This window comes from Euprymna scolopes, chromosome 46 (assembly GCF_053919585.1).
Source record: "Euprymna scolopes isolate OS-2025 chromosome 46, ASM5391958v1, whole genome shotgun sequence".
NCBI lineage: Eukaryota > Metazoa > Mollusca > Cephalopoda > Sepiida > Sepiolidae > Euprymna > Euprymna scolopes.
This window is the reverse complement of record NC_136527.1, coordinates 27795612-27808887: the sequence shown is the minus strand read 5'-3', so window position 1 is coordinate 27808887 and position 13276 is coordinate 27795612. Positions and strand designations below refer to the sequence as shown.

Below are 13276 nucleotides of genomic sequence, written 5' to 3'. Positions count from 1 at the left end.
AATATTTCAGCAACATTACAATAAGCAGTATTCATTCAATATTTTCACAAAAAAATAATATAATTTCAAAAATATTTAATGTAGTTTTAATGATAAAAATTATCACAAAAATTTCAAATGTGATATAATAATATTTTTTTTGTATGAATGATGGTGTAGACAGCGTATGAATTTTTTTATAATCCTCAAAAAAAAAAAAAAAAAATTAAATCCAGGACCATTAAGAAAAATTATTGAAAAAATGATATTATTTTTAATAATGAGTAATTTATTTTTGTTTAAGTTTCTAACGACACCGTAAAAACATTTCACATGCATGTCTTTCCGTATAGATATTAATTTTAGGTACGTACAATATAGTTCTTTTTCAATATCTTCATTTTTAATGTGTTTAGTAAACTGCACAAGCACCAGATTAACTTTAGGCTTAAATGTTTCAAACACAATAAAAAAAAACAGGAATCTAAAAAAATAATAATTAATAAATAAATAAAAATACAAAAAAGCGGCTTTAAAAACTATCAGTTTCCGCCAATAAATTGCACAAGAGAGAAATAATAAAGATGAAACTTGTAATCTGTTCTCTCTCATGTAAATATTAAAATGTTAAATAAAATAATACTAATTTTATCCGTGATATTCACCAAATAAATCGGCTCTATTTCGAAATGATTTATTTTTTATTTTTCCTCTTCAATTTTGTTTTCTGCGAACTTGCTCTTCCGTTCATCATCTTGAATGTTAAGTTGAGTTTGTAAAGTCAATCACATTTGAAAAATCGTTTCCTTTATAAAAGCAGATAAAGTTAATCGAAAGCAGATTATAAAACAAAAACGTAAGTATTACTACATGAATTTAGTATCGATTTTTGCGCATTTGCAGAATAAGTTAAAAATGTAAGGAAAATAACTACATTTACTAAGCGAATAATCCTAATGAAAATGTTGATTCATTGTTGAAATTTTTTTTCTCTGTCGATTGTTTTTTGTTTTCAATATTGACTTAAATGTAAAAAAAAAAAGACAACTTCTTTATTGTTTACAAAAGAAAATAGTAATTTTATTAATTTTAAATATTTTTAACTGATGTTTTTGCATAAATTACTCCACCTTCGAAAATTCCTTTAAAATTACCACTCTATAGGTTTTCGGGCTTGCTGAAAACGAAAATAACGCTTAAAATTACGGCAAACGAGTAGTTTCTAAGATATGAAGAAATGTTAGTTTTAAAAAAGTGGAGGTTAACTTTTCTATAATAATTTAACGTAAAATGAGCACCCACTATGTGCCCACGATCTTTTCGGGGAGGGGGGGACTTTCCACCCTCGGAAAGTCCTTTAAAATTACCACTAAAGTTTAAAATGTAAACAGAATTTTTGTAAAATATTAAACAGTTCTTCTGCTCCAAACTGTTAATTAAACTGCATAAGCGCCTATTAAAAAAACTGTACAAGTTCTATAATCAAATATCTCCATCCAAACAAAGAACGAAAAACAAACCGCCTTAAAAAAAAGTGACCATAAAGTTAATGCATTTTTTCATATCGGAAACTACTTGTTTCTTGGAATTTTAAACGTTAGTGGTAATTTTAAAGGATCTTCCGAGGATGGAAAGCCCCTCTCCCCACCGAAAAAAATGGGTGCTCATGTTACGTTTAATTATTATAGAAAAGTGATCCCCCACTTTTTAAAAACTAACATTTTTTTTCATATCTTGGAAACTACTCGTTTGCGTTTGCCGTAATTTTAAGCATTATTTTCGTTTTCAGCAACCCCGAAACCCTATAGAGTGGTAATTTTAAAGGAATTTTCGAGGGTGGAGTAATTCTTCATATTTACCGTTTTTTGTTTACTAAAGGAAAAAAAACTATAAATCTTAAATATTTTGCATTGTTTAATGGTTTTTGTTTTCATCTTTTTTTTTTTAATTTTCTCAGTGGATTATTATTAGTAATCTATTTTTTATTTTCAATACTTAAACATAAAAAAGATCAATATCTAGAATCTGACATGAAGCAAAAAAAAAAATCTTTACAATAAAATCTTTTATGGTTTTTCGGGTGTGCTGAAAACGAATATATACTTCAAAAGTGACGCAGAGAATTCGATTTCATGATATGAGGCAATTACTTTTTCCAAAAGTGGTAATCACCTTTTTTTTATAAAAATTTAATGTAAAATGAGCGGTACTAGTTCACTTATTGATCCATGCTGAAATAATAATGTTATTTTCAGAAAGCCATTCTTAACATGAGGAGAGGAGGGTGTTTTGTACCTATTCTGTATTTTAACCTTACAATTGAATAAAAAAGGGTGCTAGTGCACTTACTGATCCTCGCTATTTTTTTAAATCGTATTTCCAAGTTTAATTAATGTTTTATGATATGTTGGTGCTAATGCAGAGAGTAATCCGCGCTATTTTTTAAATCATATTTCCACATTTAATTAAAGTTTTATGATATGTTTTTTATTCAATTGTAAAGTTAAAGTACAGAATAGGTATAAAACACCCTCCCCTCCCCATGTAAAGAATGGCTTTTTAAATAATAACGTTATTATTTCAGCCTGGATCACTCTCTGCATGAGTACCGATATGTTTTTTATTCAATTGTAAGGTTAAAGTATAGAATAGTTACAAAACACCCTCTCATCGCCATGTTAAGAACGGCTTTTTAAATAATAACGTTATTATTTCAGCATGGATCAATAGGTGCACTAGTACCAAAAAAAGATATAAACTTTAATTAAACTTGAAAATATTATTTTAAAAATAGTGCAGATCAATAAGTGAACTAGCACTAAATGAGCACTCACTTTCAGGCCACACGGTGATAATTTTTTTGGAGGGAGGGGGCTGTCTGAAACCCTTTTGGTAAATTTTTACTTTTGAGTTTTTTTATGCTAAAAACGAATATCCCATTAAACTTTGTCACGACGAAGTCATTTTCCGAAGATTATACAATGTAAAGAATTGGCCACCAATGATAACATAAGGAATTACACTGCTTAATAATCAGAAAACTACTTTGCGGCAAAAATATACATATGTTTACAAATGCAGAAATGATCATCACTGATAACATAAGGAATGACATTTATCTCTATGTAGATTTTTCTCTTTTTTCTGTTCTTTACTGTCATCGGTCTTTATTGAAAGATGAAATTAGAAAAAAAAATTATTTCCACTCACTAGGTGGCCATAAAGTGGGTGCTCATTTTACGTTAAATTTAAAATGAAAAGAGATACCCCACTTTTAAAAAAGTACATTTTTCATATCATGAAAACTAGTTCTCTGTGCCACTGTTTAAGCATATATTCATTTTCAGCACCCCCGAAAACTTTTAAAAGTGATAAGCGTAAAAATGACGAGAGAGGGAGGGTTGGAAGATTCTAGACATTGACCAGTACAACTTCTTTATAGTTTATGATAAAAAAAAACAAATTTTAAATGATTTTCACTGGTCTAATGTAAAGAAAAAATGTTCGACGCATGCATGAAAGTGGTATTCTCCTGTGTACTTGTCACTAATCTATCAGATTTTCAAAAAAATGTCAATATTTACAATTTTAAGTTGTACTTTGTTTCTAATACAAAGTTTTAGTAAATCAATTCCCCATTTTCGAAACGTCGAGTTTTTTAACCAATTTTGAGAGTTTAGATTTTATTTTTAGCTTTTTTGATATTAGTTGTCGTTTTCTCCTTTCTATAATTAAAAGTTTGTATTCTCGTCTAGTGGTTTTAATAAGAGGGGTCTATGTATTAGAAGCAGTGTACATGCATAAGTATACCAAAGAGTTTTTCTGTTAACTTCTTTGGAACTGCAGTTATCAAATTTTCTGTTTGTTTAAAGAATTTCGGCACAGTGACAAAAATGGGTGACCAAGCAAGATTGAGCAGCAATATCTTGAGGCCATTTACTGGAGAAGGTGACGTGGTTGCGTGGCTTAACAAGCTGAAATTGGTGGCAAGGCTGCAGAAGATCGAGGATGTAGCCACGTTAATACCAATGTATTTGGAAGGAAGTGCTCAAGCGGTCTATCTAGAAATCTAGGGAAAGACGGATCAGGCCATTGCTGAGAGCATTGAAAACCGGTTAAAGACCGCATTTTCCAAGAGCGCGTTTGAGGCTTACAACAAGCTCAAAAGAGTTACCTGGACTGGGGAGTCTGTGGATGTGTACGTGGCAGAGATAAGGTGACTATCAGGATTGGCTGGATATGGGGGACGCAGCCTTGAGAAGACTGTAAAGCTGGCGCTTGTAACTGGTTTCCCTGATCGCATCTCCATGGAACTGCAATGACTTACTGATATTAAAACCATGGAGGTGGAGGAGATTCTAAGGCATGCTAGAGTTTTGGCAAAACAGCCCAGTGAGCTGGGGGCTGTTGCGGCTGCTGTGGCAAGCAGAAAGGAATGAACAGTGATGAAGCAAGGCTGTGGATTTACCGGTAAATGCTTTCGATGTCAAGGACCACACCTGATGAGAGACTGTAGGGAGCCATGGCCAGACATTATCTGTTTTCAGTGTGGCCAAGTAGGGCACATTAGCAGGAATTTCCCTTCGCTTCTGGGAAACGAGTAAAAGGGTGCTATTGCACCAGTAGTCACCCCTTTTATACTGACCAGGCGTATGAGAGTTTGTTGCCACAGTTAGTGATCACAATCAATGGAAAAAGGGCTAGAGCTCTTGTTGATACTGGATGTACAACAACACTTATTACGACGAGCATCGCCAACTCTTGGAATGGAACCAGCAACGTTAGAGCGGTGGATGGCAGAGAAGCGGAATGCTGTGGAGAGTGATCGTGCTGGATAGACTGATTGCAGGAATTGATGTGGTGCTGGGCCTGGATGCGGTAGACCGACTGGGAGGAGCTACTGTTGCTAAAGGCCAGGTGAAATTTGGCAATCAGAGTACACCGGGAATAACAGGAAGTGTAACCAGAGGTGATACCAACCAACCGTCGACACCTCGACCATATCTGATTGAAACCCTGACCGTGTGTGATTGAGGATGATGACTTTCAAGCCTGCTTCGATAGTGAAAAATGGATGGTAGAATGGTGATGAACCGCGGAGAAACCTGTACTGGCGAATCGGGTCAGCTGCTACAAAAGCACACTGAAAGGAGCTGCTGAGCCGCAGTTTGAAAAAGAAGTTGAGATATGGATAGATGAAGGAATATTAATGCCGTGGTCAGGGAAAGTTGGAGGAATTTTGAAGGAGTTTTGCCACTCATGGTTGTGGTCCAACCTATTAAGAAGAAAGTTAGGTCAGTGTTGGATTTCCGTGAGCTGAACAAGTTTATCGCTTGTCACATAAAGGACGGAATCGACGTGTGTGAAGAAGTCATAAGGAAATGGAGGAGGATGAAGCAGGCAACTAAAATTGTGGACCTGAAGTCAGCCTACCTCCAACTTCATGTGGATGAGAAATTGTGGAAATATCAATTGGTAGAGTACAAAGGTCAAGTTTATTGTCTGACCAGATTAGGATTTGGTCTGAACACCGCACCAAAGATAATGACGGCAGTTCTTAAGACAGTGTTGGCCAAAGACAATGCAGTGAAGAGAGGCACCTGCTCTTACATCGACGATGTACTAGTGGACGAAACAGAGGTGACTGTGGAAAGGGTGAGAGTGCATATCAAAGCATATGGACTGACGACAAAACCGCCTGAGTCACTGGAAAACGGAATGGCTTTGGGATTTCGACTACAGAACAATAAGGCAGGAAAATTGATGTTTGGGCGAGGAAATGAGACTCCTGAAGCCAAGGTTGACCTAGCTAAGAGAGAGCTTTTCTCTATATGTTGAAAGCTGGTTGGCCACTACCCAATAGCTGGATAGCTGCGAACTGCGTGCAGTTTTATTTAAAGGCAGACTGGGACAGACAGTTGGGAAGATGCAGTTGATCAAGAAGTGCTTCTCATGATAGACGAAGTCATTGCAGAAGTGTAAAAAATGGACCCTGTGAGAGGAGAATGGCTGTAAAGAGGGCCATGAAGGGGTGATATGAAGTGATGCTAGCAGTGTAGCATTATGGGTATTATTGGAAATAAGAGAAGTGGCTGTTTAGATGCTGCTTGGCTACGCAAAAAGGATGATAACGCTCATATCAATGTTGCGGAACTCAATACTGTGATGAAAGGCATCAATCTGGCTCTAAAATGGGGTTTACAGATAGTGAACGTTAAAACTCTGCAATAGTGGTGTCGTGGATTAAATCAGAGCTGTCTGGTGATAAGCGGATCAAAACAAAAGGAGCAGTGGAGATGCTTATCAAGCATAGACTTGGAGCGCTGGGAGACTTGGTTCGAGAATTCGAACTGAAAGTAACTATTACCTTAGTTCCGTCACAAAAAATAAAGCAGATGGACTGACAAGAGTCAAGAAAGCCTGGTTACACAAGGAAAGAGACAGGGCTCCAGCATGTTGTGCAGTAGAGAATTTAAAAGACCTGCATCATTTTGGAAAGGAACGGACCCTTCACCTGGCAAGAAATGTAAACCCACACATCACAATGCAAGACGTCCAAAAGGTGGTGGAACAATGTAGGGAATGCCAATCAATCGACCCTGCACCGGCTAGACATGAAAAAGGGGAACAGCATGTTGAAGAGAATTGGTGGAGATTGGCCATTGACATTACACATTATCAACATACACTGCATGTAACTATGATAGATTGTGGGCTTGGGAGAGTAGCGATATGGCGAAAAATCAAGAACAAAACAGCAGAAGAGGTAAAGAGAGTTGTCGAGGAGGTTTTTATGGAAAGGGGGCCAGTAGAAGAGGTGTTGGTGGATAATGGTACGTCTTTCCGCTCAGAAGTTTTTAGAGACTTATATGTGAAGTGGAGTGTGGGGCTATATTTTAGAGCTGCATTCCATCCAAATGGAAATGGAATTATAAAGAGGCACCATCGCACTATAAAAGCTGTGGCATCAAGACGTCAGATTTCGCCCCAAGAAGCAGTTTTTTTGGTACAATATGATGCCAAAGACTGGTCAAGATGAAAATTCAGTTCCGCACCAGTTTATTTTTTCTTATGACTGTAACACAGAGAGAAGAACAGGCCTGCATGGACATCGCAGTTGGTGAAGAGGTGTGGGTGAAACCACTCAATTCTCATTGCACAACTCGCTGGGGAAAAGGTACAGTGACTGAAGTACTCTCCAAAAACAAGGTAGCGATTGACTCATCACATTTTAGATATACGAAGAGTTTCCCTGCCATGAGAGGAAGGGGAGGTTGATGCTGATGTTAAAATCGGCCAATATTTTATAGGATATGCTATTGATATTCTTAACCAACTCAATAGCATTCAGATTAGTTAATATGAATGAGCAAAGCTTGGTTGTCTGCCATTGCAGGTTTTGAGTGTCAGTGTCTTAAGTTTAGCAAGAATGATGGAAGGCAGAAGAGATTTATTCAATTTGATATTCGTCCAAAAGGACTGGGGAGTGTGTTAGGGGGAAACAGCCAATCCTTTATTATAATTTTCATGCATTGTTACAAGTGAAACGTATGTTGCACAGTCGATTTTTCATCATCCAGAAAAAAAAACTTGTACACTTCGTTTTTGTATAAAGATATAAAAAATATTTTCTGTTATTTACTGCCTTATATGCGTACACCCAGCAAGACATGGAGATGTGGACCAGGGGATGAGTGGATGGAGCCATGCATGTGCATAACCCAGATCTCTAATCTTAACATCTAGAGATTTTGTTTCTTTTTATCAAAATGTTATCCGTGATCAAAGCGATCTATTGTTGCTCATCCACATAGTGAGGCTTTATAAGGCATTAATATATTATTTAATGGAAGGATCACGTCTCTGTGATCATTATTTTAATTTTGCTACAATTGCGACAGTACATATCACCTTATCAATTGTTCGTGGTCGGGTTTTGTCCCCTAATTAAATCTAAACTTGATAACTAGGGACTCTTGTGCGATACTGATGAGCCCTCAACCTGCTTATGACGCAAACTTTTTGGGTTTCAAAAGATTCGAGTTTCTTGCACCTACCAAGTAATTTCTCCCGTCTATTTTTACCAGAGAACGTCATTATCTTTGCTAGAATCCACGGTGCTTGACAAACACTGTCCTTCCCCTTCATGTACTTTATCGTGCAGTTATAGCCAGCCATACTCAAAGCCAACGTCTGTATTTTCCTATTCTGTAAAGGTGAGTTTAATAAATAGGGGTTTGTAATCGGTATAGATGGTTAACTTTGCAAATAGTGATCCAACTTATTAAGATAGTGTAAATCGTCTGGGATAAACCAGTATATATGCATATATGCAAACTTTGTTTTTTAGGCTATCTCACACTACATCACTTTCAACTTGAGGTTGTGCTTATGTAAAATGGCTAGTAGTACCCTATCTATGTGATCCAAGTGACTTTCCATCGTATCTTAGAATATTAAAATATCATCCAAATATGGTAATGCATAATCTTCCTGTCCCTGTAGAACTATGGGCATTAATTCTTAATGGACACTTTATGACCTTATTTAAAGCCCTAAAATCTAAACAAAATCTTTTACTAAGATCCTTCTTTTCTAGTAAAACTATCAGTAAACTCCCTGGTCTATTCGATCACACCAATCCCCATCATTTCTTTGCTTTAGCAGTGTTCAATATGCCCTTATTCGCATGTGTTCATGCACTCCAGTATCAATACATATCTCCAGGCATATTTCTTTGTGACTTTATTTAAAGCCCTAAAATCAAATCTAGTAATATTTTTATCAGAAAACTCTATTCAATCTCTCAATTACACCTACCCGCATCGTTTCCCCTATTGCCAAGTCTACTAACTTTATTTTCTTTAGCAGTGTTCAATGCGCACTTCTCCATATGAACTCATGCATTCCAGTATCAATACGCATCTCCACCATATCAGTTCTGCCGAATTCTTTATCCTCCATAATGAATAAATCTCTATTATGTTTCAGCAACAAAATCTTTTACTATGATCCTTCTTTTCTAGTAACACTATCAGAAAACTCCCTGGTCTATTCGATCACTCAATCACACCTATCCCCATCATTTCGTTGCTTTAGCAATACACCCTTCTCCACATGTGTTCATGCACTCAATGCATCATACATCAATACTTCTTTGTGACTATCATATTACAGCAACATATCAACTTCCAACTTGAATTCTTCAGGTACTTTTATTCCCTTCAAATTATTCTCAGGAATTTCATTCTTTTGTTCACACTACACTTAGCTATTTGGCAGCCCCATCTCAAGGTGACTGGTTGGTGTTGTTCATTATAAGCAACGGAAACTTACGAGACCCTTTAACCTTTACCACTACATTAGCTATTGATACTCTGCTAAGATTGCAAATGAATCGACTTATTATTTGCACCATCTCATATTCTAATCTTTGACCATTTCTAAAACACGCACAAGCTATGCATGTATGCAGATGCTGGTGTTTTAATGTAATTTTCTGTGTTAACCTAACTATTGATGAAATATGGTCATCTTCCTCCAGACTATAATACTTATCAAATAATCTAAACGACATAATGAATAAAAGAACATCTTAACCTTATTTTTCTTAAGCCAGTCGCAGTTTAGTATCAGACTTGTGTAAAGATTTTCGACTATATGTTTGTAAGGGTTTGCAGCAATTCCATAATAGTCCGCTAGGGACCTCGTCAATTCTGCCCAGGTAAAACTCATATTGTTTTACATGAGTGTTTATGAAATGTCTGCCTGGACTCTTTGTGGTTAGGAGAGCTATCTGATATTTTCCTTTATTTCACTGCTCTGGTCACCCTAAAATACTACTCTACATCATCCACTCAACTCCTGTAAAGTTATCTGATATTTTCCCTTATTTGACTGCTCTCGTCGCCTTAAAATACTGCTTTTAATGATACAATTTCAAATCGGGAAGAACCTTGGACAAAAATTAAAGTTGAATGACCTTTCATCAGAGTATTGCTGAAGACTAATTCAAGGTTGTGAAATTACAGAATAGTTATACTACTAAATATTAACTAGTTAATTGTGTTCCTGTTGTATTTGTGTTGCAGTAACGTTCTAAAATTATATTAAAATACAATTTTGCATAGTGCAGAGTTTCTTTACGCCTTCTCGATTTTAAGTTTTTACTTGGTTTGAACACTGGGATACTTCAATTAACAGTCAAATATGAACAGGTAAAATTATAGAGAAGTAAAACATATAGATATAGATAACGTCTAGAAACAAAAATGTTCCTAAATTTCATACTAGGATTGTCTGATAGGACTTGTGGGGCTGTGGTAGGGTACTTGATAAAATTCAGTTGTAAGTTAGATACACTTGAACACTGAAGTTTCAATTTAAATTTTTTTACTCAGTCATCGTTAACAACACAGCATGCCATAAATAAAGGGTTTTATTCAAGATTCTGCACAGATTTCTAATTTCATGAGAAAGATTCCCAAGTTCAACAAAATACACCTGAATAAGATCGGAAGTAACATGGAAACATTGTGAAAATAACAGCCAAATGGGAACAGTATTCTGAAGAATCATAATAATATGAATAATCAATCCTCATCTCTAAAATAAAGAAACATGAAGATTTTTAATGAAATATCTGAAAATAGAAACACAATAATTTTGTTAACTACTCTTTTTCTTTTGGGGAATTTCATTAACAATAAGTGTTTTAGATATTTTTAATAAAATAAAGAAATTCAGTTTTACCGCATGAAATATATTTTTAAAAACTTATTTTATATTTCCAGGATTTGCAGCAATGAAAAGAAATTCATTAATTGATAAGAAGGACATTTCTGCATTGGCGATTTAAAAAGGTTAAATTTCTTCATATAAATTTTCTAAATTAAAAGCCGTCCTATTATCATACACTACATTGCATATACAATTTGTGGAATTAGATTCAATCACACATGGCTGACAAACCACATTCTTGTGAAACATGTGGTTCTTCTTTTGCAGCAAAAACAAATTTGTTGACTCATATAAAAACCCATACGGGAGAGAAACCACATTGTTGTGAAGTATGTGGTTCCTCTTTTGCACGGAAGTTACATTTGTTGTATCATATGAGAACACATACAGGAGAGAAACCACATTCTTGTGAAGTATGTGGTTCTTCTTTTGCAATAAAGTCAACTTTGTTGCATCATATGAAAACACATACAGGAGAGAAACCACATTCTTGTGAAGAATGTGGTTCTGCTTTTGCACAGAAGTCAAATTTGTTGAGTCATATGAAGAGACATACGGGAGAGAAACCACATTTTTGTGAAGTATGTGGTTCTTCCTTTGCATGGAAGACAAGTTTGTTAAATCATATGAAAACACATACAGGAGAGAAACCACATTCTTGTGAAATATGTGGTTCTTCTTTCCCATCGAAGTCAAATTTGATGACTCATGTAAAAACACATACGGGAGTGAAACCACATTCTTGTACAGTATGTGGTTCTGCTTTTGCATGGAAGTCACATTTGTTGTATCATATGAAAATACACACTGGAGAGAAACCACATTCTTGTGAAGTATGTGGTTCTTCTTTTGTAAGCAAGTCACAATTGTTGAGACATATGCAAACACATACAGGAGAAAAACCACATTCTTGTGAAGTATGTGGTTCTTCTTTTGCAAGGAAGTCACAGTTGTTGAGACATATGCAAACACATACAGGAGAAAAACCACATTCTTGTGAAGTATGTGGTTCTTCTTTTGCACAAAAGTCAACTTTGCTGGATCATATAGCAACACATAAAGGAGAGAAACCACATTCTTGTGAAGTATGTGGTTCTTCTTTTGTACGGAAGTCACATTTGCTGAAACATATGCAAACACATACAGGGGAGAACTTGAATGCCTACTAAATACTGTCCTCGAGTGTCTAAAGCCTCTCTGTATGGGGGTTTGTCAGAACAGTCTGACCTGAGGATACTTTTTCCATAGAAGAAAACCCTGACCAAATATTCAAAATCACATAGTATTCGCAGCCCAAATAAGATCTCCTCACTAACTTGTGCTTGAGAGATAAAGAAGATTAATGGAACATTCGAATATCTATGTATCTCATATAGATTTCAAGTTTGTGGGCCCCTTGACTTCTGAGAACTTCGACTGAAGTAAAATAAAAAAAAAACAAAGTGAGAAAAACCACATTCTTGTGAAATATGTGGTTCTTCTTTTACACAGAAGTTAAATTTGCTGGATCATATGAGAACATATTTCACGAAGGAATTAAGCCAAATAAAACAATTCCTTGAAGATCCCTGTGTACAGTGTCATCCTAAGACAACCATTAAAAAACTTTGTACCAAATACCACCATGAGAACATTGAGGGGTTGCATTATACAGCTAGGGAGTTGGAAGGAAAATACCAGCACTTTCCTAGAGGATTAAAAACCAGGAGAACAAGATCAACTCTCAAATTCAAAAAATGGCAGTTTAAAACGAACCAAAGGACTTTTTACAGGCAACTTATAAGGAACACCATTACTGTAGATAGTTCACCTGTAGAGCAAGACTTGGAAAACTAGAGGAGGCCTCTATTTTAAACAGAAGGCAAATACCATTAAAAAGCCTAGTGGATTAAAGACATTATTAGGCTCAACGAAACCAAGCCTCAGTCCAGAACTAGTCATAACTCCTGGTACGATAACAAGTAAACTGGTACAATTATTCAACAACAAAGCACCTGGCATCGAAAATATCCAAAACTTTTGACTAAAACAATTGACTCATACCCAAGACCAAGGAGACACAACGCCCAATTTAATACAGGCCAATATGTTATCTAACAATTACCTACAAACTTTTCACTGGTCTGGTAGCCGACTATATATATGACCAACTATCTTCTGGGACTTACCTTGAAAAAGAGCAGACAGGATGCAGAAGAAAGCGCCTTGGTACCAAAGACCAGCTATTAGTCAACAACGCCATCTTAAAAGACTGTAGTAAGAGGCAAAGAAACCTGAGCATAGCATGGATCGATTACTTCGGTGCCTTGAATTATAGAATATCAATGCGATAATTAGACAAACAGTGGTGGCTCACCTTCAGATGTGGAAAACCACAATATCCTTAAGTCACAATGGAGGAAAGACCATAATCACTGAAGGAAAAATCAAGAAGGAAATATTCTAAGGTGACAGCTCTTCTGTTATGGCAATAGACCCACTCAGCAAGTTCCTGAATAAGAATCTGAGTGCCTACAATTTGAGTCATATATACCGAGACCTTCCAGAGGATGAACCT

At 35.8% G+C, this 13276-nt stretch overlaps 1 protein-coding gene across 1 annotated transcript; it reads left to right on the top strand.

Moving 5' to 3' along the window:
- Positions 1–733: 733 nt before the first annotated feature.
- LOC145270435 (uncharacterized) lies at positions 734–12766 on the top strand. The gene is made up of 2 exons (XM_080126078.1): positions 734–835; positions 10773–12766. Exon 2 carries the CDS (start codon positions 10938–10940, stop codon positions 11886–11888), a length of 951 nt encoding a protein of 316 aa, XP_079982204.1. The 5' UTR covers positions 734–835; positions 10773–10937; the 3' UTR covers positions 11889–12766.
- Positions 12767–13276: the final 510 nt, after the last annotated feature.

What these genes read in the sequence shown, in the direction of transcription:
- LOC145270435 (XM_080126078.1), top strand. Translation starts at nt 10,938, where the DNA reads ATGGCTGACAAACCACATTCTTGTGAAACATGTGGTTCTTCTTTTGCA.